The sequence below is a fragment of the Osmerus eperlanus genome, chromosome 1, assembly GCF_963692335.1.
Source record: "Osmerus eperlanus chromosome 1, fOsmEpe2.1, whole genome shotgun sequence".
Lineage (NCBI taxonomy): Eukaryota > Metazoa > Chordata > Actinopteri > Osmeriformes > Osmeridae > Osmerus > Osmerus eperlanus.
Window position 1 is genome coordinate 25666362 of NC_085018.1, and position 24393 is coordinate 25690754.

General features: G+C 47.1%; 3 protein-coding genes across 3 annotated transcripts; 1 reads left to right on the forward strand and 2 right to left on the reverse strand.

The window, feature by feature from the left end:
* The first annotated feature begins 243 nt into the window (after nt 1-243).
* On the forward strand, nt 244-1426 carry gpx1b (glutathione peroxidase 1b). The gene is made up of 2 exons (XM_062473030.1): nt 244-529; nt 744-1426. Exons 1-2 carry the CDS (start codon nt 308-310, stop codon nt 1092-1094), a joined length of 573 nt encoding a protein of 190 aa, XP_062329014.1. The 5' UTR covers nt 244-307; the 3' UTR covers nt 1095-1426.
* A 1390-nt stretch (nt 1427-2816) lies between these two features.
* usp4 (ubiquitin specific peptidase 4 (proto-oncogene)) lies at nt 2817-19944 on the reverse strand. Its single transcript, XM_062473043.1, has 22 exons — nt 19754-19944; nt 18232-18359; nt 17930-18060; nt 17685-17811; nt 17339-17484; nt 16419-16480; nt 15982-16152; nt 15593-15710; nt 15328-15501; nt 15053-15211; nt 14637-14861; nt 14242-14325; nt 13922-14016; nt 13642-13824; nt 11976-12184; nt 11053-11295; nt 10352-10422; nt 10108-10223; nt 9564-9713; nt 7841-7944; nt 5508-5596; nt 2817-5171 (listed from the first exon to the last, which is right to left on the reverse strand). The coding sequence occupies exons 1-22, from the start codon at nt 19903-19905 to the stop codon at nt 5046-5048; spliced, it is 3063 nt and encodes a 1020-aa protein (XP_062329027.1). The 5' UTR covers nt 19906-19944; the 3' UTR covers nt 2817-5045.
* Nucleotides 19945-20530: 586 nt separating this feature from the next.
* On the reverse strand, nt 20531-23759 carry emc3 (ER membrane protein complex subunit 3). The gene is made up of 9 exons (XM_062473052.1): nt 23567-23759; nt 22701-22865; nt 22552-22609; nt 22332-22425; nt 22122-22226; nt 21905-21986; nt 21563-21642; nt 21370-21452; nt 20531-21284 (listed from the first exon to the last, which is right to left on the reverse strand). Exons 2-9 carry the CDS (start codon nt 22853-22855, stop codon nt 21156-21158), a joined length of 786 nt encoding a protein of 261 aa, XP_062329036.1. The 5' UTR covers nt 22856-22865; nt 23567-23759; the 3' UTR covers nt 20531-21155.
* Nucleotides 23760-24393: the final 634 nt, after the last annotated feature.

Below are 24393 nucleotides of genomic sequence, written 5' to 3' on the forward strand. Positions count from 1 at the left end.
TCAACACAACTACCAACTGTACAGAGAGCGGAACTTTACGTTGATAGATGTGCTTTTATAAACATGAGTTTCACACAATCAGTCTAAATACAAATAATTCTACTAATTGGCCCATAATTAATGAGACTCAATAGGTGGAAGTAGCTCAATAAATTATTTTGCAAATATTTACAGTGTTTTTTAGACGGTCCCTAAATACCTTATAACATCCTTGTGCGCAACAGTATAAACTCTGGCGCCCCCGTCATTCCTTCCCACAGTAAGCTACAGTATCAACCTAACTGTACTTCCTGAGAAGTAACTCATCATGGCTGCCACAAAGAAATTCTACGAGATGACGGCGAAGCTCTTAACAGGAGAACTGTTCAATTTCTCCTCTCTCCAGGGCAAGGTGGTGCTTATCGAGAACGTCGCTTCCCTCTGAGGTACGACCTCCAGGGATTACACCCAGATGAACGAGCTCCATGAACGGTACGCCGGCAAGGGGCTTGTGATTCTGGGAGTGCCCTGCAATCAATTCGGACATCAGGTAAGAGGAGTAGAGCTTACTTGGAACTTTATGGAGACATATGTAGGCTATTGCCACTGCTCTGAAAGCTACTGTAGTAAAACAATATGTTCCCTTTGTGTATTGTAGAACCGCGTAGTCATTTACTTGCTATTATTAGCCTATACCTTTTCCCTTTTTTTAATCAAGCCATTATCGTGAATCCACAGCTAACGACTCTCGCTTCTTTTCGTAGGAAAACTGCAAAAACGAAGAGATCCTTTTATCCTTGAAGTACGTCCGTCCTGGAAATGGCTTTGAGCCAAAGTTCCAGCTCCTGGAGAAGTTAGAAGTGAACGGAAAGGACGCCGACCCCCTGTTCCAGTTCCTGAAGGAGAAACTGCCGTTCCCTAGCGACGATCCCATGTCCCTCATGGGAGACCCCAAGTGCATCATCTGGAGTCCCGTCTGCAGGAACGACATCGCCTGGAACTTCGAGAAGTTTCTCATCGGCCCTGACGGAGAACCGTTCAAGAGGTACAGCCGGAGGTTCCTCACCAGCAACATTGAGGGCGACATCAAGAAGCTCCTTAACCTTGCTAACTAAAACGTCCTAGTGTTGTTCACGCAGAAGCTGTTTGGGGGTTCACATTTAGGGACGTTTAGCAACACATTAAATGGGAACATAATTTAAATCCATCAGAGTAGATGATGTATTTTCTACCGTCCAAACAAAGCAAACTATCAATGACGATGACTTATGCTTTCTGACTACCTGTGCTTCTGTATGTGGGACATTTACTATATGAAGACATCCTTTGAAACTAAATGTATTGAGAGGGATCTCTGATGAAACGTAAAGGCCTTGGCATTGCAGTTGTACTGTGTCCACGAAAAGCATATGGCATCATGTAACTGACAAATAAATGGTTGAATGAATGTTGTTTGGCCTGTTTTTTTTTTTTTAACCCTTGTGCTGCCTTCGGGTCACATGACCCAAAGGTTCATAACGAATCATCGTTGTTTTTACCCAATACAAAAACAAATAATTTTCTTTTAACCTTTGCAATGTGGGGGGTCTGAGACACCCCAACGGTTAAAAGAAAAGGCTTCACTTTGTTTTTGTATGAGGTCAATTTGTCGCAATACGACGGTGGGTCACAATGACTAATAGGTCAGAATGACCCGAAGATAACACAAGGGTTGAGTGCCGTAGACTGAACTGATGTTATGAGCAACGTATCCTGGCAACATGATCGAATGGTTTCCGGAGGGGGTGGGACGTTACAAGAATTGCAACAGCGTAGCGCGTGCAAGTCACGGTGAGAAGCCGTATTTTGTAATATCAGTTCCTTAATAAAAATTAATTGTTGAACCTAATTTGAATAAGTTACTCATCAAGTTGCACAGTTCACAGAATTGGCTCATTTGGGCCAATAAACTAATGGTTTTCTCAACAGTTTAGTCCTCTTACTACTACTTATCTATAAAGTTGAATAAGTTACTCATCAAGTTGCACAGTTCACAGAATTGGCTCATTTGGGCCAATAAACTAATGGTTTTCTCAACAGTTGAGTCCTCTTACTACTACTTATCTATAATGGATTTTGGTGTTTTAAAAACCCATCGACACTGTATGACTATGTTTAGCCTGTGTTCTGCTCCTCTCTCCCACCAACCGTCTCTGGAGGAGGGGATCCCTCTCTGAATTGCTCCTCCCAAGGTTTCTTCCATTTTTTTTTGTCCTGTTGAGTTTTTTGGGAGTTTTTCCTTGTCTTCCTTGAGGGTTTAGGTTGGTTGAGGGGCAGTTCTATGGGCGTATGTGAAGCCCTCTGTGACATGCTTGCGTGTAAAAAGGGCTATACAAATAAATTTGATTTGAAATTTGATTTGATTTACTGTGCCATGACCAAGGTCCCACAAACATGCTGTGAGTCCTTGTTGCGGGGTCGTCGGCTTGACGGTCTTCAGACCAGGCACAAATAGAGACCAAGATGTTTTTTCACAGCTTGAGAACGTCACGAAATGTCTTATGTATGGGAGCAAAAGGTTAGAGGAAGTGAATGCCTATTTGCAGAGTGATTCAGTACTTTTTGAAATGAGGATGTAATGTTTCATCATTGAGAACAAATGTGATTTCACAACGATACTGATAAAGCAATACACCTCAATATACTTCCAAGCATGTGCTGTAAAACTAGACATGAGCCATATTGAAGTTTCAGGCTTGTTCAGATGGCTTTTCACATCGAAAATACTTAATATATTGCCCTACTGCACTTGGTTATCAACCTCTTCCAAAAGAAACGTCCAAACATATGTCCAAACATCCTTTTAAGCCTTCCAATCTTTATTGTATTTTCAATCCAAATAACTTCCCATTAAAAACAAATATTGCAGATATGGGCAATATGATAAATATAAGGACAGTTATGTATCTATCTCAAATATTGTGATTATTTACATCTAATAAATATTTTTAACAGCAAACTTAAACTGAAGTGTAGAAGTCGCTCATGATTTAAAGAAAATGTAAATATGTTTTTGGACAGCTGAATGTTTTTTGTTGTTTTTTAACTGACTTTAGCGGAATATTACAGAGATAATATAAAGCTTTTCTATTCATTGGCATAAATATGGTTATAGTAATTAAAGTTCTCATCTGAGATGGGCCGCATCATTAGAGTGGTGTGTCGTCTGAAAGACCTCTCTCTGAACATGCTGCTGTGACATGGGAAAAGCACAAGACAAATGCCAAGGTGCATCTACTTTGTCTTTTTTTTAATCATCCATAAAAGGTGTCACTGGTTATGTTCTCACAAGACTATTGGCTACTGAATCTGGGGTTGGTGATTTTAGAGACACTAGCTGCTGACGCATATTCTACTGTATTATGGCCATGTCACCAACAGCCCTTTTCTCAAACAACACATGTAGTTGGCATCAGCCAGCTTTGTATGGGGTACCAAGCTACAGCACATAGCAACAAAAAAAATCATTTGTTAAACTTGTTTGTATTACTCGTTACTCTAACTGAATGTTCCCATTGACAAACAAGACTTATCTATAACATTTTATTTTCAATAGCGATTTCATTGGCCGAGTCATTTGGAAAAAGACTAAAAGCTGGACAGCAGGTGCCTGTGCCCAGCAGAACACACAGATCATTCACTCACTGCTCTCCCATTCCTCCTGATGACATAAGACTGCTTATTGTTGATCGTCAGCAGTTTCAAGTAAAAAAAAAAAATTCAAGCACCACTTTCTTTACTGGTCTGAAGTCAGCTTCACTCCACGTGCTTTTGTAGATATTGAATACAGCCATACGAATGCAGAGCTGCAACACTGTACAATATAAGCCATCTGCACGTGTACCAGGGGGGAGCAATTAAGTATAGCTTTCAACCGCTAGCTGTGAGATCTCTACGCTAAGGCCTTATCATACATCCCAAATATTCACACTTTCCAAATGCAAACAAAAAGGTTTTAACCATGAAATCCTGTGACAACTAAAAGTTCCTCCTCTTCAAACAGGTTGCAAAACCAAAGGCCGCTGTAGCATTGTGTGAGTGTGTGTGTGTGTGAGAGTGCGTGCGTCAAGACGTTTTTTGTTAACTGGATTATTTCCCCTTGAGTCAAGGTGTATGAAAGAAACAGGAGCTAGCTAGCATGCTAGGCTTCACAACGAACGAGCAGTCGATCGGCTTGGAAGGGGGGGGGGGGGGGTGGTGAGGGAGAGGAGGCGGGGGGGGGGGGGTTGGTGAGAGATGGGGAGGAAGGGAGTTTACACAGAGAAACAACCTGGACACAGCAACACACAGTCTCTTAGACCAATAGGAGTGTGTCTGCAGCAAGCTGAGACACCTCGAGCTGACTGGATCAAATCTCCACGCGTCTGGTTAAGGTCACACGTCAGTCCCAGCCACGTGCTGACCCCTGAGCTCATCGCAATGTTACGAGCATGTTTGCATAAATTCTCCAAAACCTGAAAGGCTAACAAACATGACCTTTCTCTCATCCCCGACCCTCCAGCCTCACACAAAAAGAGTTGGTACATTCCCTTTCCATGTATAATTTGGAACGCTTTGGTTGAAAACAAGATTTGGCTTTTTTTTATTTTCGAACTTTTCTAGCGGGTAAAACAGAAAAGTCTGCGTTAAATCACTATGCATTTTTAGGTCACTTCTAACAATCTCATGTGTCCAGTGAGAGGATACTTCACCTTCTTCTATACTCCTCTCAGTGGTTTCTCTCGCCCCCCCCCCCCCCCCAACTAAGCGGACAACACCAGCAGCTCCAGGGGGATGTCTCTTAAGTTGCTCGTCTGACAGACAAGGCGTTCCGATCTCCGTGACGATGTATATAAGATCATCAAAAACAAAACACAGGGGTGCAGGGTGTGTGAGAAGGAATAATAATAATAATATTGACTCTGCAGTCTCACTGTCACTGAAGAAGCTCGGGTGTGTGTGTGTGTGTGTGTCAACGTGTCTCTTGTCGTGTCGTCGTCGTTTGCTTCAGTGCATGTCACGCCTCCGCCGGCCCCAGCGCCGCACGCTCAGTTGGTGTCCATGTGATAGTCGGCTGCTTCTGGGCCGGCGCCCCCCAGAGAGGGGGAGGCGGGCTTCAGGGGGGCGTCGCCCGCGTCACGCCGCTGGTAGAAGAGCACGTAAGCAGCTTTTGTCTGAGGGGAAAGATGAGACGGCTGTGTCACCAGGAAGGATACGGTTACACCGACACACCACACCAGCGCTGGCAGTAAGCCACCACTGACATCACCATGCTAAAGACGTAAGCGTTTAATAACTACTTGTTGCTGCTAATAATAACCGTCTTCTTGTGTGTGAGTGATAACCAGAGTCAAACTCCTTGTGTGCGTGGACACTTGTCCAGTAAAGCTGATTCTATGAAGTTAGGAGGAGTTCAACATCATAAACATTAAACAATGTAAAAATGACATGATGGGTCAGAGAGATGAGAGGGATGGCTGTTGAAGAGCGAGGTGTGGAGGTGATCTTACCACTATCTGGTCCTCCGATGCGGCAGACACGCTGCTGTCGTCAAAGTAGTGCCATTTCCCGTCTGCTTTGTTCTTGCCGTAGGCCGTGTCTGTTGGCAAAGAAAGAACATGGCTGTCAGGTGGCTGAGCGGTGAGGGAGTCGTGCTAGTAATCTGAAGGTTGCCAGTTCGATTCCCGGTCATGCCAACTGACGTTGTGTCCTTGGGCAAGGCACTTCACCTTACTTGCCTCGGGGAGAATGTCCCTGTACTTATTGTAAGTCGCTCTGGATAAAAGCGTCTGCTAAATGACTAAATGTAATGTAATGTAACATTTCAGCCAAATGCTTTCCAACACGTACCTTGTTGGCAGTGTTTTTTTAGGAGGTCAGCTAAGGATCTCCTCTGGAGGAATGTGTTCATTTACAGTCCTGGGGCCGGTTGCACAAAGCACCTTAAGTTTTTTCCTTAAGTATGACACTTAAGGGTAGATTTCTCCTTAGCTAAGGGATTTACTTAAGGGGGTTGCACAGAATCCCTTAAATGGTTTCCTTAGCTAAGGTGAAACGTTAATGGATTTACTACATTAAACGTGATTTCACAGCAGTAAAATTTGACAGTTTCCACGGTGACCGCGTCTGTTCAGTTTTATCGTTAGTAGGCCTACATCACCTTACAAGAGCTACAGTAGAGCTAAACATTGGGAAAAAAAGGGCAAGAAAACCGAATTGGTCAGAGGAGGAAAAGATTGTCCTTCTACAGGAATATAGCAAAAGAAAACACACACTGAAAAGTAAATTCGATCTGCACATAACAGCCCACAAAAAACTACGAATGTGGGAGGAAATAGCAACCAACATAAACTCACGAAGTTTGATCAAATGGTCAATTTCAGAAATTCAAAAAAAATATGATAACTTAACTGTAATGTCCAAAAAAGAGATCACGCATTTCAGGAGGGAGTCCAACAAAACTGGTGAGATCAACTTTACTTGTACAGTAGGTGTAGCTTACTGTAGTTGCTACACAGTAATGTTTTGTAACATTTACTGTTACAGTAGCTAGTCGAGGTAGACTAGCCGACCCGTAAATAGCCTTCATGTTTAGACTGCAGCAGCACAGTAGCCTATACAGAGTGCTATAAAACAACTACATTGACATAAAATACATTTTGTTTGGAATACATTTTCAGGTGGTGGTCCACCTCCAAAACCACTTTCAGATGAGGCAGTGATGGTAGCAAACATCATTGGTATCGACTCAACTGTAAACGGTCGGACAATTCGTAAATTGACTGCCGGTCAAATCTATAATTTAAGATCAATTGCTCATCATTAAGTGTATCCATTGGGTTTTCGCGGTCGCGGAACACTTCTTGGGATAGGCCTACGTTCATTTATATCCATAAACTCGGCCATGTTGATGATGTTCATGTTGAATGAACTAGAGGTACCTTAAGTTTTCTTCCTTAGTTTGGTTGCTAAGGTCTTTCGTGCAACGCTTTAACGAACTTTAAGGGATTCCTTAAGTATAAGACGAAGTTAAGGAGAAAACCTTAAATACTTAAGGGAACATTTAAGGAAACCTTAAGGAAAATACTTAAGGGTGCTTTGTGCAACCGATTACATTTTAAGGAAACCTTAACTCTGACTTTAAGGAAAATCTTAATTTAAGGTGCTTTGTGCAACCGGCCCCTGGACTACCCAATATGTTGCTGAGCAACATTACATGTTGGACTGTAAAGTTCTGTGGGTTTCCGCACATGGTGGGGAACTTTCCCACTTAGGCATACAGCTTTGAGCTCACCTTACTGGACGTGATCGTGCGAGATTCTGTTAACATAAACACTATCAGAGATCTTCAACCCTGGTCCTCAGGGCCCACTGTCCTGAAAGTTAGAGATGTTTATCTGCTCCAACACACCTGATTCAAATGAAGGGTCGTTATCAGGCTTCTGCTGAGCTTGATAACGACCCTTCATTTGAATCAGGTGTGATAAACCGCAGATAAACATGTCTAACTTTCAGGATGCTATTTCTATAACAGTTTGAAGTGAACTGTGACAGCGAAGGCAGGGAGAGATTGAGAGAAATAGATACTAGAGAGACAGGCAGAGAGGGGAAGACATGCACGAAAGAGCCCAGGCCGGATTTGAACCCAGGCCTCAGCGGTAAGGCCTCAGCGGTAAGGCCTCAGCGGTAAGGCCTCAGCGGTAAGGCCTCAGCGGTAAGGCCTCAGCGGTAAGGCCTCAGCGGTAAGGCCTCAGCCTACATGGTATATGCAGGAATCATGTGAGCTACCGGGCCACCCAGTTGAATCTTACTCCAACCACAGCCGCGAGTGTCATTTACTCACAGTGGCCTCCGCCCATTCCTCCATAGTGGTTCGAGACAGCGATGAGGTCATAGATATAGGGGCCGGCCTTGGGGTCGCACACAAACTCAGACATGTTCAGGTCCCTGCGGGCAAACGAGAAAACAGTCAGACGCACAAGCAAACAGTATTCTGTTTAATCTCTAAAATACAGACACTTGCTTGGCACAACTGTAGGTTATTCAGCATAAACTTGGGTGTGTAGTTCTTCTCCCAGGACTGACAGGTTATGGAGACAGAGAACAAAGAAGGTGTTGTGCTTTCCTCCTGCTCAGTAAGCATGAGTCAGAACTAAGATGCTGGACGCAGCTAGCATTATACAGCTAGCACATTACAGCCTCCTACTTCCTGCTGGGCAGAGTGACTCATGAAGGGCCAGGGAACAAGGTCTGACAGGGTTACACACACAGTTTTACATAAACACACACACACACTTTTCATACCACTGCACGTTCCATCTACCACATACCAAAAGAAACCCTAATTTCTGGCTGTAAGGAGCTTTGTGTCAGGTGAGATGATACCGTGAAAGCACATTCACTATTCAAAGCAGCCATTGTGCCGTGTCATTCTAGAGTTACATGTTTAGGCTCAGTGCTCACAGATGAGAGAAGTCAGACTTCCTTCTAAAACAGAGGAAAGAAAACTGTAGACTTCAAACAATGCAAATGAGCTCCTTCCAAAGTATGCCTCCTGCTACTACTTTGCCTTGTTAAAAGTGCACTGTCAAGTCCAGAACGATCACACATTCCCTTTAAATACATCTTAATTTGGGAGTAAGTATTTCAAAAAAGGTATAATTTAGAAAAGAGGACTAAGCTATATCCAGCTTTCGGGCTTTTAAAATGTCAGGGCACTTCTGCTTCTTTGTGATGTTGTGTAGTAGACTGACAGGAAGAGCGAGGGAGGAGAGGGGAGAGAGAAGGAGGACAGGGGAGAGGGAGAGAGGACAGGGGGGAGGGAGGACAGGGGAGAGAGAAGGAGGACAGGGGGGAGGGAGGGAGGACAGGGGAGAGAGAAGGAGGACAGGGGGGAGGGAGGGAGGACAGGGGAGAGAGAAGGAGGACAGGGGGGAGGGAGGGAGGACAGGGGAGAGAGAAGGAGGACAGGGGGGAGGGAGGGAGGACAGGGGGGAGGGAGGGAGGACAGGGGAGAGGGAGGGAGGACAGGGGGGAGGGAGGGAGGACAGGGGAGAGGGAGGGAGGACAGGGGGGAGGGAGGGAGGACAGGGGGGAGGGAGGGAGGACAGGGGAGAGAGAAGGAGGACAGGGGGGAGGGAGGGAGGACAGGGGGGAGAGAAGGAGGACAGGGGGGAGGGAGGGAGGACAGGGGAGAGAGAAGGAGGACAGGGGGGAGGGAGGGAGGACAGGGGAGAGAGAAGGAGGACAGGGGGGAGGGAGGGAGGACAGGGGAGAGAGAAGGAGGACAGGGGAGAGGGAGAGAGGACAGGGGAGAGAGGAGGACAGGGGGGAGGGAGGGAGGACAGGGGAGAGGGAGGGAGGACAGGGGAGAGGGAGGGAGGACAGGGGGGAGGGAGGGAGGACAGGGGAGAGGGAGGGAGGACAGGGGGGAGGGAGGGAGGACAGGGGAGAGGGAGGGAGGACAGGGGGGAGGGAGGGAGGACAGGGGAGAGGGAGGGAGGACAGGCAGGAAACAGCCCAGGCTGGAATCGAACCCAGGCCCCCGTGTGACGTGACTAGTGTACCTGACAGGGAAGTCCACCACGGTGTCCAGCTTGTCTCTCCAGCAGCGGTTATAGGAGAAGCGTTTCAGGTGGACCACCAGGACGCGAGGCAGCGACCACAGGTCAAACTTCTTGGTGGCCTGTTGGTGCTTCTTACAGGTGGGGCAGTACCTGTGTGGACAGGTAAGCTGTTACAGTAACACGGCTGGAGCAACACAGGAATTATGTTGAAGGATCAAAACTGCGATGGGGTTACAATACCAAGAACAGCTTGTTGTGTCAATCTTCTAGATGCAAATAGCCCCACTAACAAGCGTCTACAAGATCCCTCTAGTTAAGAATGTTTTCTTAGAGGGATTTGAACAGGGGTGTACGTTTGTTCTTAAATGTGTGTGGGACAGTTTATCAATAACCGAGGATGCGGCTGTTAAATTATGAAAAGTGGGAGGGATGAATTTGCCCTTTTCGTGTATAATGAACCCTGGCACAAGACCCCAGGCAGGAGGGCACAGGGGGGGATTTGAACCCAGGCACATGAAACTCCCAGGCAGGAGGCAGGTGGTACCAGGGATCGTGCTCCCCCAGTGTCTCCATGGTCGTGAAGAGCTCGATGCACTCTCTCAGAGCCACGCTGGCCTTCTTCTTCTGCAGCTGCAGCATGCTGTCGTGCTTCTCATAGGCCTGCGCACGCACCACACACACACACACACACACCAGAAACAGTCATCAAACATTTATACACGCGCACACACACACACACACACACACATCAGAAACACATACACACATGCCCAAATTGAAGTACTGACCTCTTCCTCTCTGTCGTCGTAACACAGCTTCTTGGTGTCCGAGTCCCAGTCTATTGCCACGGTGGAATGTGCTGCGGACACAAGAAGCTCGATTAACTTCTCAAGCAACGAGCTGAACGTTCACTTAACAACTAGGGATGCTCATAATTAACCGTGTACCTGTTGACCGACAATACTAATGTTTACCGGTTAATAATATTGGTTAAAACAGTGTTGCAAATTTAGCGACAATGCTACTAGATTTAGCAACTCTTCACCTTCTCTCGGGACAAAGAAGTCGCATCTAGCGACAAATCTATCGACTTACTGCTACTTTGGCAATCTCCGTTTTCGTTGTTGAGCAGCAGCAAAATAATTGTGATTGTACTTCCCTGTTGTTATAGCTGCCAATCATGTGGGTAAAGCCAGCGCTCTCGGATTCAATGGGTTTTTGGTTTGTTGTCATTTATGCTGCTGTTTAATAATCAACCCTTTTTGGGAATTGTATTTATTGTATTGGTATAACTTTTCAGACACTCGTCCATTCTAAATTTTTTATCTTGTCGTTTAACGGTTAATAGTCATTAACGAGCGTCGGTTATCGCTCAATTAATTTTATTCAAAGTGAGCATCCCTAACAACAACAACAAAAAACGCTTTACACGCTAATACAAGCCTCTACGGAAAACTCCAAACCCTGCCAAGCCTGTGTGAATACTGACTGTTGAGTTTGAGGACGTTGCCGTCGCAAGGCAGGGGGCTGATGTTGGCGGTGCCGTAGGAGTTGACCATGCTGAAGGTGAAGAGTCTGGGAGGCCGGCTGCTGGACGGCCGCTTCTTCCCACCGCTCTTCGGCCCGTTCTCCACGTCCGACGCCCCCCCTTCCTCCTCCTCTTCCTCACCCTCCTCCGATTGGCCGTTCTCCGGCTCGGGGCTCACCTGGTGCTCCATGGCCTCCTCCTCACCTGGAAACCGTGACGACCGCATTCGGATGAGACACGCTGGGTCGTAGCATGTAGGGCGTGGCTTTGATTTACAATATCCTTTTAAGGCTGTGGTGGTCTTGCTATTGGCCTGATATTGAGGACCTCAAATGTGACAGGAAATAACGGACTGAGCCTATCAGAAGCAAGGTATGAAGTCCCCAGCTGCTAGTGTTGGGTCGTTATAAGAGCTCTGCTGAAGCCTGATGAGGCCCACTCATTATAAGCAGATGAGCCGGAGACAGGACACATCTAGAATGCCCTGGTCCTCAGGACCCACCCTCCTGCCTGTTCCCTCCACACACACACCAGGACACATCTAGAACGCCCTGGTCCTCAGGACCCACCCTCCTGCCTGTTCCTTCCACACACACACACACCAGGACACATCTAGAACGCCCTGGTCCTCAGGACCCACCCTCCTGCCTGTTCCCTTCACCCACACACCAGGACACATCTAGAACGCCCTGGTCCTCAGGACCCACCCTCCTGCCTGTTCCCTCCACCCACACACCAGGACAAAAAGAATGTGTGGTTATCGGGGTTTCAGCAGAGCTTAATAACAACCTATCCGTCTGAATAAGGTGTGCAGGAACAGAGAAACATCTAAGACATGCAGGGCAGCGGGTGGAAGCCCGCCGGTGTGGAGGCGTGGAGCTCACCCTCACACACGCCGTTGGGTCCGTTGCAAGTCCCTGCGTGGCTGCTGCCGTTGCTGGAGCCAGAAGGTGGGCTGCCGCACTTGGCCGGCCCCGCGTTGTGATTGGACGTCGCCGTGGCCACCGTGGAGCACTCCGAGGCCTGGCTGCAGCTGGCGGAGGCCGAGGCCCGCCCCTCGCCACCGGGGCTCGCCACACGCTTCACGTAGCGCCTGGGGACGGGGGAGGACAGGGAGCAGGGGGTTAGCAACATCGGGGAGCACAGGGGGTTAGCTACATCGGGGGGAGCAGGGGGTTAGCTACATCGGGGGGAGCAGGGGGTTAGCTACATCGGGGGGAGCAGGGGGTTAGCTACATCGGGGGGAGCAGGGGGTTAGCTACATCGGGGGGAGCAGGGGGTTAGCTACGTCGGGGGGAGCAGGGGGTTAGCTACATCGGGGGGAGCAGGGGGTTAGCTACATCGGGGGGAGCAGGGGGTTAGCTACATCGGGGGGAGCAGGGGGTTAGCTACATCGGGGGGAGCAGGGGGTTAGCTACATTGGGGAGCACAGGGGGTTAGCTACATCGGGGGGAGCAGGGGGTTAGCTACATCGGGGGGAGCAGGGGGTTAGCTACATCGGGGGGAGCAGGGGGTTAGCAACATCGGGGAGCACAGGGGGTTAGCTACGTCGGGGGGAGCAGGGGGTTAGCTACGTCGGGGGGAGCAGGGGGTTAGCTACATCGGGGGGAGCAGGGGGTTAGCTACATCGGGGGGAGCAGGGGGTTAGCTACATCGGGGGGAGCAGGGGGTTAGCTACATCGGGGGGAGCAGGGGGTTAGCTACATCGGGGGGAGCAGGGGGTTAGCTACATCGGGGGGAGCAGGGGGTTAGCTACATCGGGGGGAGCAGGGGGTTAGCTACATCGGGGAGCACAGGGGGTTAGCTACGTCGGGGGGAGCAGGGGGTTAGCTACGTCGGGGGGAGCAGGGGGTTAGCTACATCGGGGGGAGCAGGGGGTTAGCTACATCGGGGGGAGCAGGGGGTTAGCTACATCGGGGGGAGCAGGGGGTTAGCTACATCGGGGGGAGCAGGGGGTTAGCTACATCGGGGGGAGCAGCGGGTTAGCTACATCGGGGGGAGCAGGGGGTTAGCTACATCGGGGGGAGCAGGGGGTTAGCTACATCGGGGAGCACAGGGGGTTAGACACATCGGGGAGCACAGGGGGTTAGCTACATCGGGGAGCACAGGGGGTTAGACACATCGGGGAGCACAGGGGGTTAGACACATCGGGGAGCAGGGGTCTTCACCTGGTCCTCAGGGACCCCCTGTCCTGCATGTCTCCCTGCTCCAACACACCTGGTTCAAATAAACGGGTCGTTATCAAGCTCAGCAGGAGCCAGGTAACGACACGTTCTTAAGAATCAGGTGTGTTGGAGCAGGGAAACATCTAGAACATGCAGGACAGGGGGGTCCCTGAGGACCAGGGTGGAGACCCACTGTAGCAGAGGGTGTGTTAGCCCAATCAAGGAGTGTGTTAGCCAAATCGTTATCTTAGCATATGGTAAACTTAATTAAGTTTGTGACAATTATATGCCTAAGTTCCACGGTATTAAGGCAGAGCAATGCACAGAAAAGTCACACACACACACACACACAAAACACAACCCCCCAGACATCCAACCCACTCACCCAATCCTTTCCAGCACTTTCTCGTAGAGAGTGTCGGCGACCAGGTTGTGCCTGGGCACAGTGATGAGCAGCGGCTGTCCAAACAGCATGGTGCCCGTGGAGCCCCCTGGGTGTTTGGAGTGGCGCTCCCTGAAGTACACAGGCAGGTTCATCCTCTCACTGTCCTCCTCCTGAACCTCGTACCTGGAACACCCCACACCAGACGATACACTCACACGACCACCACATACCGCCTCCTGTTCATCTCCTCCACAAATGTGTGTGTGTGTGTGAGGCTTACACAAAGATGTCATCTTTCTCCATGATCTGGTTGAGCCCATCGTCTCGTCTGTAGATCTTGTGGAACCTGTGATTGTAAACGTCGGCCACCACCATCTGGACAAACAAGGAAAGCGGTTCACACCTCCGCTACTTGGTGACAGCTAAAAAGGGACAGTTCACCCAAACAGGATATAAATGGAGCTAGATGGTTGGGGGGGTTCTAATAAAGCTGATTCCAAAGAGGGTCTGGAGAGTGAGTGTGGGACAGAACAGTGCTCTGTATTCAGCAGGTGCTCATTCAGGTTCATTTGACCAACAGGAAAAGGGCAAAGCTCTCACGTTCTCCGCAGGGATGCCAGAGAGTCTGGACAGAGCGGCGCACAGGTCTGTCACTGCTCCCAGCTTGGGGACCACCACTCGGTACTGGCGGAGAGGTGGAGAGAGAGAACATGAACTGGACTACTCAGGGATTGACGCAGAATTAATACTAAAGGTACACACACAAAGGACATTTACAGATCCATCTGCAGCATACCAAGGAGGAATACTCTGTCATGATATACCCATGTACAACACTAAATAACGCTATTAATAACATACTTACACAAACAAGACAAGTGTCTTCAGGGGCCATGCCTGACCAGATCTGTTGACTAACTAAGATTCCTTTCCAGGTAAAAAAAAACTAACAAAACAAAGGCATGTTCCAGAACAGCAGTGAGATGGGAGCGTACCTGCGTAGGTCTGGACTGGGGGTCGGAGCGGACCAGAAACACCTCCATGGTGCGATCCTTCTTCATGGGCAAAGGCAGCGTGAGGTAGCAGAAAGGGTCAAAGGTCACAGAGACCTTGGAGCACTCCGGACACACCAGGGTGGACTTGAAGAGGCCGTGAAAGATGTCCACGATGATGGAGTCGTTCCGCAGCCGGTGGTTACTCCAGGATTCCTTAGCTACAATCTGAGAAAGCACGACCCACGTTACCATCTAGTGAAGAACAAACACGCTGAGCCTTGCTCTTGGCCGAAACCATCCAAGCAAACCATCCAAGCAATTCAAACGGTTATACAGATATAGACTGCAGACATGATGTATTCACACACACTCTCCGTAGCCAGGACAGATGTGTGTGTGTGTGCGTGTGTGTGCACCTCGTCGGGGCGGCCCTCTGCGTCTCTCAGGGCAAGGTAAGGCTTCTTCTTGACACGGTTCAGGTCCTCGTGGAGGCCATCCAGCAGGAAGGCCAGAAGCTCCTGGGAGTCCTGCTGCTGGTAGCCCGAAAACTGGGGGGCAAAGCGCCCCACCTGGGTCTAACACAAACACGGAGAGGGGGGATCAGGACCAGGGGAACCAGGAACATCGTAAGTGAACTTGGGAAAACGTCCGCTGTAGATCAGGGGCTGTTGTCGGTGGAGGGGCGGCTCACTTTAAAGGTGCGGGGGGCTACGTAGCTGCTTCGGCTGAGCCACATCTGCTTGACCAGGTCTGCGTAGGCCTCTGCGATCTCCCCCCTCATCCCGAGTGGGTTCTCCCGGTTGATCTCTGCCTCGTACTGGTCGTCCAGGAAGTATTCGGTGAGGGGGGACGCATTGCTCAGGCACTGTGGAGCAGGTGGAAAGTACACGGTTTAGAAGTGAACAGCTGTCTGTCAGTCTGTGTGGATGTGTGTGTGTGTGTTTGACCGTGTGTACCTGGAGGGCAGAGTTCATAAAGCAGGTGTTGCCTAGGTTACTGAGGCCACATAAGCCAGGTTGGGATGCCGACTCTCTGTAGTTGTAGGAGGAGCTGTAGGAGTTGTATCCCCCCAATCTATTGGAGCAGAGTAGATGTCTATCAAAGCCCCGACCAGTCACAGAAACAACCGATATGACACACAGAACTTACACCATAACAACAACTCTTGACCCAGCTTACAATCTTAGCACGAGGATGATTAACGTAAGCTTAGCTCCTAGCAGTGGAAAAACCCAACAGTAAACGAAGCATCCTGCTCAACGAACAGCTAGCATAGCTTAGCAATCCTGCTCAACGAACAGCTAGCATAGCTTAGCATCTGACGAGGCGTGTGAAGTGTCCGTGCCTGTTTCCAGAGGAGGTGCTGTTGTTCAGCGTGTAGCCTGAGCTGCTGCTGCTGTCTCCGTTAGTGACGGTGGAGGAGATAGGTGCTGAGGAGGTGGAGGAGATGGGTGCTGAGGAGGTGGAAGAGAGCTTTGGGGAGGTAGTGAAATTCCTGGAGGTTGCTGTACTAGATCTGGAGGGGAACACGCAGAGACACATTTTACAATCAAACCTCTGCAATAAAGACTTTAACATCAGTGTTTATCCTTCGAACGTAGGGCCGGGGAGCGATGCTTAAATTGAATATCTAGGAGCAAATTCTGTGCTCGGCGTAGCCATACTTTATACGAACATAGGACGTGGTAGCGTACGTATGATATGCCTTGATATTGGAAGAGTCTTTTGTCGTTAGTGATGCCTAATTCCAGTTTGATAAGGCCATGTGATATTGAGACTTACTTTGGATGGGAAGCTTGTCTAGGCCAACTGCCGTCCTCATTCTTGCGTTCGATCACAAGCACCTATGGGCAACAAGCCAGATGAGCGTTGTCAGGCGAGCTGGTCCGCCCATCAAACAAACACAACCTGCCATGGCAAAATTCCTGTGTGTTTCAAATACTAATGTCTGTCTGTGATGACGCCTGGTGGCACCCAGACACACAGCAAACATACCAGCCAATCAGATCTCAGCAACGCCTGATGTCATTCCCGAAATAAACAAATGCTATTGTAACCCTGAGCTTGGTTTGTTAGTGTGGGGGTTATCAGCGAGGCGGAGGTCAGTTCGGAGGGTCTACCCTCGTCAGGGTGAGGTTCTGTACCTGGCCCTGGGTAAGGCGTGTGTTCTGTACCTGGCCCTGGGTGAGGGAGAGGCGTGTGTTCTGTACCTGGGGGGGTGAGGTGTGTGTTCTGTACCTGGGGGGTGAGGCGTGTGTTCTGTACCTGGGGGGGTGAGGTGTGTGTTCTGTACCTGGGGGGTGAGGTGTGTGTTCTGTACCTGGGGGGGTGAGGTGTGTGTTCTGTACCTGGGGGGTGAGGCGTGTGTTCTGTACCTGGGGGGTGAGGTGTGTGTTCTGTACCTGGGGGGGTGAGGTGTGTGTTCTGTACCTGGGGGGTGAGGTGTGTGTTCTGTACCTGGGGGGGTGAGGTGTGTGTTCTGTACCTGGGGGGGTGAGGTGTGTGTTCTGTACCTGGGGGGTGAGGTGTGTGTTCTGTACCTGGGGGGTGAGGTGTGTGTTCTGTACCTGGGGGGTGAGGTGTGTGTTCTGTACCTGGGGGGTGAGGTGTGTGTTCTGTACCTGGGGGGTGAGGTGTGTGTTCTGTACCTGGGGGGTGAGGTGTGTGTTCTGTACCTGGGGGGTGAGGTGTGTGTTCTGTACCTGGCCCTGGAAGAGACCGGCATCCTGCACGGTGCTGTCCGGCTTGTTCAGCTGCTCATACGTGTTGCTCATGTACTTGTTCCACAGCCGCGTCTCGCTCCCGGATGGGATCTCAAACAACAACCTCATCTCCTTCTCTATGGTGTCTGAGAGCAGCCAATGTGGCAGATATACACGCAATAAGGCAGGTGGGGGGGGGGGGGGGGAGAGAGAGAAGTTAACACATATGCAACATCAAGTACCAGCTGCTCATATACAGACAATTAACACTGACACTCAAAATGATTTAAATAGTGAACTTGAAATCTTTCCAGACATTTCCCTGTGACAGCGGGTGTTCTCTCACCTATGGTGTCGGCTTTGCTGAAGTGACGCGTGACCACATTGTCCATGTTGTTATTCTCACACAGGTTTAATTCCAACAGGTAGACTTCCACCTTACAGTGCTTCACAAACATGCCATGTTCCACCACCTAGGTGAAAAGGGTAACCGTTAGAGACGAGTACAGACAGATCACAGTCCGTGGAATACAAAGAGTCTATAGTGGGGAGGGGGGGGTAACATGTATTTTTTCTTCATTTCAGTCACACCTTTCTAACGATGGGCTGCTGGTCTTCAAGGCACCCGTACCAGTGGACGAGCTTGTTCCAGGCCTCTGTGGGGACCAGGACATAGTCCAGCTCATCTATAAGGTGCTCCTTCAAGATTTGGGTCTCTTGGTCTGCAGATCAAAACAGAAAGTGTCATAACGTACGCAGCTGCTGACTAAGATAACACTTCTGTCTCGACTGGAAAGTCAAACGTGACAAGAAAACATGAGAAGAGGTGTGTCTCAACATTACCAACTCTGCCTTTAACATTTTGTACAACCCAAACTCAGCGCCTCCCTCACCCGAGAACAACCCAGAGTTGTCGATGGGTCCTGGATAGAGACTGTGCTCTCCAACGTTGTACATATCCCAGCTGTCAAAGCCCACATACTTCTTCCACTGTTTAAACCATCTGCTGTCAATCAGGAACCTGAAAAAAATACATATGACTTGATAAGGGAAACCAGGCAAATACGAGCTACAGTGTATTTTAATAATACCTGAGACTAAAACCTACCCTAGGATTGGTAGACATTTGACAAAGCTTAGTTCTCACATTTTGTTAGCTGTCCAAAAACCAAAATATTTGTTTACTGTCGTGTCTTCCAAACTCAGCCAAGATATTATGCAACACCTCCTAAACAAACAGCCTCATGCTGTAGGTAATCATTGCAGATATAGTAACAGCAAGCTGGGATGTCCTAATCTCATCCCAAAAAGGAATCTCCTCCACGGCATAAGCTTGTTACCAACATTTTACAGTCCAACGTACATGAGTAAAACTTAACTCCTTAGCACAACTTTCCATTAAGCAACTAGAGACATACTAATTGGGTTTCAGTGTTTACAACACTCCTGTAACTTTAACACCGATTTGGGCTGGTGGAATTTAGGCCATTGGGCCCAATGATGTTGACCAATCTTTAATGCCATTTGGTTGAGTACCTCACAACAATGTATACAAACTGCTGATATAAAGGCATGTTGAAACTTAGCTAGGGTGTTGTTGTTTTGTTGGCCCATTTGTCTATTCTGACGCCTACTTTCCATTCACGAGTATGATTTATTGTATAGTAGTACTTGACAATGTTGCTGAAAACTATACAAAACTATGGACAAACTCAACAAACAGTAAACTGTCAAGGAAACGGTTCCTGGGCTTTATCCAGTTCCAATGACAAAGCACTCGTCAGCTAGCTAGCTCAGTCGCAGTCATTGCACTTCTACACATTGAACCGGGGCCTGCTAAGGCTCAACCATCATCGTCATATTGTAACTAGCTTGCTAGCTAACTTATGTAATTTTGGCAGCAAAGACTGTGATTGTATAGCAGTAAATCAAGAATGTGAATAGTCTCCTGTCTTGGTAGTTAAAGATAATGATTCAGCTACCCATTTTTTGTTTTTGTTTACCGTTACCATTCAGGTTGTCTAGCTAACGCTAGACAGGTAGGCTAGCTAAGTTAAAGTTAGCTGGCTAACTGTGCTAATGTTAGTTCGCATGTCTCTGTGAAATGTGGTCCAACTCCTGATATCAAGCCATTTCCTGTTCGATGGAAACCGGTTTATCGTTTCTGAATGGCCTAAGCTAGCTAGCCAGCTAGCTAGCGTTAGCTATGGTGATAACACCACAACGGATGGTTAGCAGCTAACGCTAGGTAGCCTCCCTTGACGTCAACCCTATGGTTGGATAGTTAGCTAGCACTAGCAAACGAGCTGTCTAATACCAGCGTAGTGAGCTAACGTTAGCTTGCTAGCATGGTCAGCTAACAACCTAGCTAGCTGGCTAACTATAATTTCTAAACACTTGCCGTTCAAATCTTACCATTCGTCGCCCCTTCGAAGAGTTGTTTTGAGAAGTGTTCCGATAGTCTGTTTTTGACTTTCTGTTGAAGGCGTCGGTATCTGCGCGGCTACCGGCTCCGGATCGGAGTCTGTCGCGTTACCCGACTCGGGTCCGCCTCCCTCGGCCATCATGAAATGAGTAAGCCGGGATCGCGAACGCGCAGTACGAACAGCAGATGCGGATGCACAACACAAGCACTTGCGGTTCTTTGACAATTTCCGATTTTCGACAGTGGAGGCGCCAGTTGAGTTGGCAGTGGACATAAAATATTGTTTTAGTACTAGTTATCGAGCTCTACAGATAACAGAGGAATACAAGTAAATTATGTAGTTGGTTGGTTGTTTCGCTAGCAAGCTAGCTAATGACGTCACTTGCCAGCTATTTCATTGACTCTTCCTCCAGTCCTTGCCAATTTGCAAGTCTCAATTTAGCTTGGCTATCTGGGTCAATACCACTTTTACTTGATATTCAGTTAGTCTAGCTCTATCAAGCAAATGCCATCTACGTTGTTCTGGACCCTGGCCAGGAAATGTTGGCTTGTAGAACGGGTAATTTTGTTGGATTTACCTAACATTAAAGATTTTAGCAATATAATACAGGTAGTCTACATCTATCTCTCATCAGCCACTGACGCAAAATTAGATAAATGACAAATTCATTCCTGAGTCATTACTATGGCAACAGGGCTGTTGCTTGGTTGAGGTGTGACAAGTGACTTGATTTGTGACTTGGCTGTAGTAATGAAAACTCCCGATATAGGGAAATTGATCTTTATACAAAAGCAAGGGAATTGTTACATCATAAAATTGCTAAAAATAAATATTAAAAAAGTAACACACTGCATTAATAAACACACAAATTAGTTCAACCTAAGATCTGCCAGTCATGTCAAACACACAATGCTGCTTAAAATAAAAGGAATGGTTATACAATGTGAATGTGGAATGCTTCGCAACAGTAGTATCCTTTCACATCCGTTTAGTAATGTCACTATTGTGTCTTCTGGTTAAACAAAACACAAATATATCAATAATAATTCTAAGTGATGAAAAAAGACTAATCATAACATTTCAAAAACTAAAAGGAGTGATATCGTTGTAGGACATACAGTTTCTGTATTGTTTTCTTTCAACACTGACTTCACAAAACTGTCCCGTTGAAGTCATTCAATTTCAATATCACATTGAGACAGCAACAGCAGCAGCATAAAACAATTGAAAGGTCAATGATTGCACACAAATGTACATAGATGTTCCATAAAACCTCAGAAGACACACTATTTCATCTCTATGTAAATTATCTGCACCCCTAATTGCTTCCATTAAAGAAAAACGTATGTGTGCCCAGTGGTAAACAGTTCCCTGTAGTGGTCAACAGCCAATCAGAAGATGCCAGTAGGCAGATCCTTGCTAAACATTCCCTCTAAGTCCAGCTCCTTGCTCATCAGTTCCTCCTCAACACTCTCCAGCGCCCACTGGTGGTCGGTTAGCTCAAGTGCCTCCCACTCGGCCTGAAAAGGTAAAGAACCCCCATTAACCAAGACACCACACTGACCCTATTAAGTCAACTAATACAACAATTGCCATGAATTATACCTTGAAGGCTTTATTTGTGTCAGCAGGCATGGCCATAGCAGCCCCACTCATCTGCTCCTGCATAATCCTGGACTGATCCGCACCTGTGGGCATTAGTGACACAAAATCATATTGCGTCTCACAATGCAGCTATTGCGTTTGCAAATATCAATAGTTCTACGGCAACATGAATAGTAGGAAAAGGTGCGTTTACCGTTATCTTGTCCCAGAATCAAGGAGTACATGCTTCTGAGACCAAACACATTCAGGAAGTACCAGGACGCTGAGCTGACCCTGAAAAGAGGTGGAGATTAGCTGACAAACTCCGTCTTCACTCATCACCCAAGCAGATGTGGGAAGACGCTTCATAAACCTAGACTCGCATTCACACCAAAAGCATATAGCTTAACTGCATTATTCATTTCACAAACGATCCAATCCAAAGCGACATACAAATAGTGCACAGTAAGTGCTGCCGAACATAAACTGGGAGAAGCAGTGCACAGTTCTGACAGTGTTTGGTCATGAAGATAAACCTGCGTGTCGTGAACTTTACCAGGAGGCATCAAGAGAGAGCAGCTCGATTCCTTGTTGCAGCATGGGCTTGAAGCGTAGGGTTAGTGGGAAAGGTACCTTGGCTGTGAGGAACAAAGGTGGGGTGTTACTAAACACATTAAGAATGGAATGGGGTGGGGGGAATAATTGTGAACTAGTAGCAAATGAATAACGAAAGATCAACAATAATCCAGCCTCATGGACAAAGGACAAGTTACTTGTGACAAATCCTGAAAAGGTCCAGTTGATCCAACCGCCGATAAGAATCATGGGAAGCACGTTTGTCACGTTGCCTTTCATCATGTCTGTCAGCATGCTGGGATCTGCGTACAAGGTTACCAACTGTCAGTGTGACTGCGCTTTATGAACAGCAAAGCCAGCAGAGACTGCATCACGTCCCTTCTGAAAGATGTTGAGTGTCTGCTCACCTGTCATTGGAGAAGGAGGAACGACCTTCCTCTTGGTTTTTTTGAAGAATCCATCCTCTTGATTGTTGAAGTAAAATTTTCTCATCAAGAAAGACTTGTAAGCAGGAGAAAAAGGTGTGTGAGTGTGTGTGTGTGCAGTTTTTGAAAGTGGCAGCTATAATCTATCCTAAAAGGTAACCACAGCATCATCAAAAATTGTAATTGTATACAGTGATCTCACCTGTTTAGGGATGTATTTTCCATTTTCTCTAAGAATTCTGCTCCTGATAAGGACCTGGCTGAATATCAAAGAGTGAAATAACACTTGTGAAATAAGCAAATGCATGTTAACAATAAAGAAAACTATTCACCTAAATGAATCTCTTCTACCTGTCTGACACCTGCTCTAATGTCAGTTTCTTGTCAGTCTGAAGCAGAATTGAGACATAATGTCGAATCACTCCAACAAGGAAGGTGATGAAGACGATGGGCAGGACCACCCACAGACGAATATTGGAGTCCAACAGAAGTTCTGGTTCTGCCATAGCTGCTTAACTGAAACAGAATACAGCAACAATCAACGATTATTATTACAATAATAATACGTGAAAATGTCTAAATCTTAACAGCCACAGTTCATAGAAGGATGCGAGAAACTTGTGTTCAGGATGGACAAGATAGCAAAACACAGATTACAGATCACCACACGAAATGTTCAATCTATTTAACACCTCATTGCTTAAAACAGGCAAGTAGCTAGTTAGATAGTGCTAAACTGGTTTGAGCATAAACTACCCTACTGCTGCTTCAAAGAAAAGTTAATCCTTTAATTTTTGACATGGTTGCTAAAAGACCTGCTTGCACTGGCACGACTAGTAGCCTACTACGCTTGTTAGCTAGCTAATCCTGCCAGACAGAAAGGACAAGAATCTCTAACCTAGCAAATTTGGCAACTGTACTAGGAGACTACATCTGAGAGTTGAGAACGTAGATGAATATATAAAATGATTGACCAGATGGCTAGTTTACCTAATTATTTTTTTTGCTCTCACTAGAGGTTAGCTATCTTAGCTGTGTAGCTACGGATGGCCGGTGTGAGTGTAGGGACGGGTGGATGTCAAATAGCTAGCTAGCTAGATAGCTAGCTGGCTACCACTATCCGTAGTCTAACGATCGCGAAGCTAGGCTAACTATCTTGTACGCTGGATTTGGATGTAGCATGTTAAAATCAGTGATGCTGTGGATAGCAATCTTACCAAAAGTTCGTTTTACAAGAAAGGTTTCTTGAATTCCAAGCCGGGACGCTTAAATACAGAACCTACTATGCTACCACAGTCGATTATCTCCTCGCCTTTGCTGCCACTGTGCTGTGACAGTGACAAAGAGGATGATGGCCAAATATGCTAAGTAGCATAGTGCAGTACCGTTTACGCAGCACAGCGGTCAGCAGACGGAAGGTTCCGTTTCCGCATATATGAAAATAGTCAAAGAACGTGTTTCTCTTTTTGAAATAGTAGAGTAGGTTTCCTCAAGCAGAAATTACAGTTGACATTAACAAAATAAATGTATAGCATTGTGAGATTGTGTTTTTGGCTACACAATAACATGTTTTGGGGATGTTAAAGAACAAGTAAACAACCGGATTTCAGCCTTCAGCCCAATTGTGAATTAGCTGACCCTATAGGCCTATTTAACATAAATATTAATTTCTGGTATTTCGGAAACGCATGAAGTGACACACAATGAGCACGTTATCTGGTCTCTTTCTGCAGCCAATGGGCTGTTAAGAACTGTCCCTTCTTTTGAATCTTTGCACCAATTCAGTTGTCAGTGAACCAGAATCAGAATTGGAATCAGAAGGGGTTTAATAATCGCCATGAAAGTTTGCACAGACAAGGAATTTACTTGGATGGTGCTTACATTCAACATATGGGGTCTTAGATCTTAAATAAGTGGTGTAAGTTTAAACAAGTCTATACTAACGATAGCCTAAGTCTAACTAACTAATACTAAGGGGAAATGTAAAATAAAATATAAAGTATAAAATAGCTATAATATACAATATTTAAAAAAATGAGAATAA